The sequence below is a fragment of the Condylura cristata genome, unplaced genomic scaffold, assembly GCF_000260355.1.
Source record: "Condylura cristata isolate star-nosed mole 26May11 unplaced genomic scaffold, ConCri1.0 scaffold00038, whole genome shotgun sequence".
Classification (NCBI taxonomy): domain Eukaryota; kingdom Metazoa; phylum Chordata; class Mammalia; order Eulipotyphla; family Talpidae; genus Condylura; species Condylura cristata.
Window position 1 is genome coordinate 8,288,835 of NW_004567139.1, and position 6,397 is coordinate 8,295,231.

General features: G+C 58.2%; 1 protein-coding gene across 1 annotated transcript; it reads left to right on the top strand.

Annotated features, from left to right (window-relative positions):
• Positions 1-17: 17 nt before the first annotated feature.
• TSEN54 (TSEN54 tRNA splicing endonuclease subunit) lies at positions 18-6,080 on the top strand. Its single transcript, XM_004693380.2, has 11 exons — positions 18-81; positions 199-363; positions 451-514; positions 597-680; positions 967-1,065; positions 1,905-1,957; positions 3,174-3,275; positions 3,408-4,048; positions 4,684-4,744; positions 5,075-5,191; positions 5,607-6,080. The coding sequence occupies exons 1-11, from the start codon at positions 26-28 to the stop codon at positions 5,755-5,757; spliced, it is 1,593 nt and encodes a 530-aa protein (XP_004693437.1). The 5' UTR covers positions 18-25; the 3' UTR covers positions 5,758-6,080.
• Positions 6,081-6,397: the final 317 nt, after the last annotated feature.

Genomic DNA, 6,397 nt, shown 5'->3' on the forward strand with positions numbered 1-6,397 from the left:
GCGCGCAGCCGCAGACGGCGACCCGATGGAGCCCGCACCCGACTCCGCGGCTGTGGAGATTCCCGCCGGCCGCCTCCTCAGGTACCGCGCTGCCGGAGAAGGCCCGGGGGCCGGTGGGTGGGCGCGCGCCGGGGAGCCGGGGTGCAGGTCAAGCGGGCCGGACTGCGCGCCGCTGACCCTGCGCCCCCTCTTCCCCAGCGCCCGGGAGCTCCTCGCCGCCCGCTCGCGGTCCCAGAAGCTGCCCCAGCGCTCGCACGGCCCCAAGGACTTCCTCCCCGACGGCTCGGCCGCCCAAGCCGAGCGGCTGCGCCTCTGCCGCCAGGAGCTCTGGCAGCTGCTGGCGGAGGAGCGCGTGGAGCGCCTGTAAGGGGGCGGGCCGGGCGGGCCTGGCGGGCGGCCCCCGTCAACTTCGGGGCAGACTCGCGAGCGCGCCCCCTCACTTGTCGCCAGGGGCAGTTTGGTGTCCGCGGAGTGGAGGCCGGAGGAGGGCTTCGTGGAGCTGCGGTCTCCCGCGGTGAGCGGCGGGGCTCGGGGGCCGGGGAGCCGCCCTCCCCGCGCCCCAGGCGCCTTTGTGACTTCCTCTGGGTCCCACACAGGGCAAATTCTGGCAGACTATGGGCTTCTCCGAGCAGGGCCGGCAGCGGCTTCACCCCGAAGAGGCCTTGTATCTGCTGGAGTGTGTGAGTGGGGCCCCGAGAGGGGTGGAGCAGGTTGGGCCGAGGAGCCGGGAGGACGCATTTTTATAGATTACACACAACTGAATATCCGGGGGCTGGTAACCCAACTTCTAGAACAGGAGACAGCCTTGCAGGGAGCAGGGACTCCAGCCCCCCTCACCGCTTCCCTCTTGGCTGAATCCTGTGGTGCCGGGCTGGGGGGTGTGGCAGGTTTCGGAGCTGGAAAGTTGTCCCACTGGCTAAAGCCAGGCAAGGAGTGTGCACAGCTGAGCTCTTGGACTCCTTACAGGGCTGTATCCAGCTCTTCCACCAGGATCTGCCGCTGTCTGTCCAGGAGGCTTACCAGCTGCTGCTGGCCGAGGACACCGTGACTTTCTTGCAGTACCAGGTATCTGCCACCCTTTTCCAGAAGCGGAGCCACCCGCCCAGTCAATGAGTATTTGGAAGTAGCTGCAAGGTGCTAAGCGCAGAGCCTTGTAGGGGACAGTGAGACACTTGAGGGCTGTGTTCCCGTGGCACTTACAAGAGGTTCATTTTGAGGTGCTTGGACAGCCAAGTGAGGCTGTCAGGAAGACAGTGGGGCTAACACGTCTGGAGTGGGGGAGGGGAGGCCATCAGGCTTGAGACATAAACACCGGTGTCATGAGCCCAGGGATGTGGCCCAGGGGAGGGCTTCCTCTGAGGCCTGGGCAACTCCACAGGAGGGAGTCAGAGGCAAGATAAAGAAACTAGAGACTGAGGAGCAAAGCGAGGATGGAGGAAAAGGGGAGGTGACCTTCCAGAAGCAGGAGGTGCTGTGTTGGCAGCTGCAGAGAGATGGGGACATTTCAGCTGTGTCCCACTTGTATCGATCCAGTCACAGCCGACAGTGGTGAGGGTGCCCATCGCCTCTCCTCCTTGTCGAGATTGTAGCCGGGGCTTCATTTTCATCAGCTTTTGTATCAAATACTAAGGCCTAGTTCTGGTCTATCAGCTATCAACTGTTTGGGATTTGCGTTTAAACCCCAAAACTGCTAAATGTCAAGTGTTTCCATAGTTGGGTAGGCACGAGATAGGAATTCAGAGACGAGACCTTATAGGGAAGGGGGTGGTGTTTATAAGTGTGATTGGTCCACTCCAGTGTGGAATCTGGGGTGTGCAGGAGGGGATATGGGGAATGGCTTCTGTCTAGAGAAATTGGTGCTTTTTATGGGGGGAGTCTGACATTCGCTTGTTTTTTCTTTTGAGGTCTTCAGCCACTTGAAGAGACTGGGCTACGTAGTACGACGATTCCAACCAAGGTAGATCGTATCCCGTTTCCCTCCCATTTGCTCTAGTCCTAGGACCTGGCTGGCTGGCCCCAAGCAGAACGTGACCTTTCCTTATCTGAAAACTGGCCGGGGTGGCGGCTTCCTGGCCATGGACTGGGGGCCTCAGCCAGAAGTGCTCTATCATATGGCACATTGGGATGAATTTGGGTCATTTCAGGGTGACCAGAGTGAGACCCATCTTTAGCCTAGTCACCCCACAGGCAATGCTGGAATTCTTGTGAGCACCTCGATGCAGCACCAGGACACGCCTGGTGCTCGGTAGGCAGTAAGCAGATTGGTGGAGGGCCCACATGGAGGAATGACCGAGAGAGGAGTTAGCAGCTGAGTAGGGTTTTGTGTTCCTTTTGCTTGGTTACTTCTTTCCATGCCATCCAATGTACTGTGCAGCTAGGACTACACAGTACAATTTGGGGTACAGGCCAGAGGTGCAGGGGTGGTGAGAGGATTCACCAAAGACAGAGTGGGGACCAGAACAGGCAGATTGATGAAGTACATTGCTGAGAGGAGCAGCGGGTGAGACAGGAGAGATCTGCGGTGCCATGTGGGTCACCTCCAGGGCCTGGGATCGAACTCGCACTGAGATGGCTGCCCTAGGTGTATTTTTTTTTAAAGGTTTATTTACTTACACATATAAGAACTGGGGTGCAGGTGAGGTTCAGGGAGTGAGAGGTTTCAACAGAGACAGAGTGGGGAGCAGAACAGGTAGATCTACTGAAATCACTGCTGAGGGAAGCAGTGGGTAAGACAGGAGAAGTCTGCTGCTCCCTATGACGCACTAATGTGGATCTGCTCCCTGGCCCCGGGTAGCTTCTTGATGCTGAGACTTAACCCTTTGTGCCACCAGGGAGGCCCTAAATGTACCTACTTATAAAATCAAAATGTCAACAGTGGTATCCATGGGTTTTGTCTCCATCTTTGTTTTTCTGTAGTTTCCTCACCAGTGATTAACCATTTCTCACTGGCTCTGCAGGAGCCCTGATTCCAATTCAAAGGTGCCACTGGAGAGCTCACCCCAGAAGCCTGGGTAAAGGCCCACGGTTCACCCTCTGTGCCCTGTGGCAGGTCTGCCAGGACCTTAGCCCTGGCTGTGGCTCTGCCTAAGACTTGTCCTCTCAGAGTCCTTCCAAATCCCAGTGGGCACCGGGCTGAGTAGGTGACCTGTCACCTACCTGTTCTCACTCCACAGCTCCATCCTATCCCCTTATGAAAGGCAATTGAATTTGGATGGCAGTGCCCAGCGCTTGGAAGATCGGAAGGGCAAGAGGAAGAGGAGTAGTTGCAGCTCTGTGTAAGTTCCCTATGTGGTCTTTTGCCTGCCAGAGCCACCAGGCTCAGGGCCTTGCAGAACGCAAGGGCCTGAGCTGGGAGGTGCATATCTCAGCAGATGGGCAGGTGTGCTGCTTCCTCCCCTCACCCTCAGGTCCGTTAATAAGAAGCCCAAGGGCCTGGAGAGCCCCCTGCAGGGGGTGGATGGGACTCCCAGGAACCTGGCAACCTCCAGCCCGCCCCTGAGCCACCAAAACAGCCTGTGCCTGGAGGAGAAACAGCAGGAATCAAGCCCTGTCACATGCCCAGGACACCCCTTCCAGCTAAGGGGTTCCCTGGAGTCCTGTCCTGGTCCGGCCAGCACAGGGATGGAGCACAGTGGCAAAGTAGAGAATGGGGTCGAGGAGGCTCGAAAGCCTCGCTGGGACTTTGAGCAGATCTCCTTCCCCAACATGGCTGCAGACAGCCCCCACACCCTCTTGCCTGCCCCAGCCCCTGAGCTGCTCCCAGCCAGCGTTGCTGGGCGGGAAATGAATGCTGAGCCCTGGTGCCAGAAGCTAAACCAACGGAAAGAGAAGCTCTCACGGTGGGAGCAGGAGCAGGAGCAGATGGCAGAGGCCCAGCACTTCCGGGAGGACATAAATTCAGACCCCGAGGTGCGGCGCTGCTCCAGCTGGTCCGAGTACAAGGAGCTGCTGCAGAGACGGTACCTACAGAAGATCCAGCCCCGCCCCCCACATCTGTGGGACCAACCTGTCACCCCGCTGCTGAGTCCCAGCCAGGCTGACAGTCCAGGTATTCACCCCCTCCACAGGCCACTGGCAGCTGAGGATCACTAGACTTCAAAAGGCACACTGAGCAGGACTGACTGGAGCTTAGAAAGATGGTGGACAAGAGTGCACTGGGCGGGGAGTCCGTTCTCCGAGGAAGTGTCAAAAGACACTTTTGAGGTTTAGAGATGGCAGTTAGCTCCAGGGAGAAGCAAGGTGGGATGCAAACAAAACCCACGTACTTAAAATTACAAACAAGGTGTGGAGGAATCCTGCCCCAGCTAGCTGTGAGCCCCCCGTTACCCTGGCTGTTAGAAGGGACCCAGGAGTGATGGCTCAGCCTTACATGTGCCTGGCACGTTAAGGATCGGGAACTAGTAGGACAAGAGTGACAGTCACAGATTCAGGTTCCTTCTGGGAACCTGATGGATGGCAAGTCACCATGTTAAAGTTGCCAAAGGGATTAAATTTGAATTTCAGGTAAACATCTAGTCTTTATAGTTAAGTATGTGTCAGATATTGCATGGGACACAGCAATACTAACAAAATTTTACTAAATCTGACAATATCCAAGCAGGTGGCAGACTCAGAAGTGCCAGGGAGTTTGTGGACAGACGGGTCTCCTCCCTAAGGCTAATATTATGTTCACTGTCCTTGCAGCCATGGTCCTTCAGCAGATCTCTGTGCTGCAGACGACACACCTCGCTGACGGAGGTGCCCGGTGAGTTTCCAGCTGTGCCTGTCCACATGGGACTCTGGTGCTACCAGCAGGTCCCAGCGGGAATTTGACTCTTGAAGTTGAGCGTAAGAAGATCGTTCCAGGGGGCCCCCAGCCACAGGCCTAGTTCCAAGCATCAGCCAGTACTCCTGTGTTTAGGGGAGAGGGCAGTGCGATAGACAAGAGGGGAGGGTGTGGAGATGGGGCACCTCACAGCAGGCCCTCAGCGCCCTGAAGAGACTGCTTCCAGGAACTGGGGCAGGAAAGGGGGCGTGGAGAAGAAAGGTGGGGCAGAGTGTCCCTGTTGCCTGAGGTTTCTCACTTTGTCCTAAGGCTGCTGGAGACACCCGGGGGCTTGGAGATTGCCTTTGATGTTTACCAGGCAGACGCTGTGGCCACATTCCGGAAGAATAACCCTGGCAAGCCCTATGCCCGGATGTGCATTAGTGGGTATGAGACTGGCAACCCCTACCCCCAGCTGCTGCCTGTTCTTTTAAATCATGTGGACCTCCTCTCCATGTCCCTGGCCAGTTTGCCAATCCCTGAGAGGAGCACAAGGTCCAAAGAGAGCAGGTGAGGGAAGCGAGACCGCACCACCAGCGTACTGTGGAACCCAAGGCTCCAGCCCTGGCTCTCGCCTCTGGGTTTTCAGTGATTGCCCTCCTGCGCCATTTCACCCTGGGCTCATCCGGGAGGGATGTGAGCACCTGGCCTCTGGGCCCTGCACAGTGGGGCCTCTGGAGAGCTACCAGAGCTAAGCAGTTTGCAGACGGAGAAACCCAAGGGTCTTCCAGGCCCCCTTCCTGGAACCTCACAGCTTATGGGTGGGCTGCGTCCAGGCCTCCATCTCACCTTTATCCTGCAGGTTTGATGAGCCAGTCCCAGATCTCCACACCCTCAAGCGGCTGTCCTACCAGAGTGGGGATGTTCCGCTCATCTTTGCCCTCGTGGATCATGGAGACATCTCCTTCTACAGCTTCAGGGACTTCACGCTGCCCAGGGACCTGGGACAATGACCACACAGCCCTGGCAGGGCCCCACGTGGGCTCTGGGGGACCTGAACTGTCTGTTCTCAGGACCAGCTCAGCTGCCCGCTACTCCCAGACTCTGGCCCTCCTGTGGCCAGGGCGGGCCCTAGGTGTCTGATGCCTGCAGGACAGCAAAGCCATCCCCGTCTGGCTGCCTCAGCGCTTCTAAGCCACAGGCCTAATGTTGCTGCCTGCAGTTATCTCGTTGGAACTCAGGACTAGATTTCAGAGACCCAGGAGGTGGGCAGAAGAGGACTCAGTGCCTTTAAATGAGGGTGCCTGCTTCATGCGATAAAGCCAAAGCCATTAAAAAATAGGTACCTCTTCTCTGGGCCTGAATAACTGCACGCCGACCCTCTCCCCCAGTCAGCTGTCTGTGGACCGGCCCCGTCCTCACCCCGGCTTGGCCCCCACCGAGACGCTGCTCTCTGGTGTGGAGGCTGAAACCCGCCAGGGGGCAGCAACGCGACCCCGCACCTTTTTCGGGTCGGACCGCCGGGCAGCCCCCGCAGGAGGGACCGCGGGGCCACTGCTCCCCTGAACCCAGCGGCGCGGGTAGCCGGCTGCCAGGCCGGTGCGGCTGGAGCCCTCGTCGGCAGAGGCTGGGCGGGGGAGCGTCCCTCGCGCG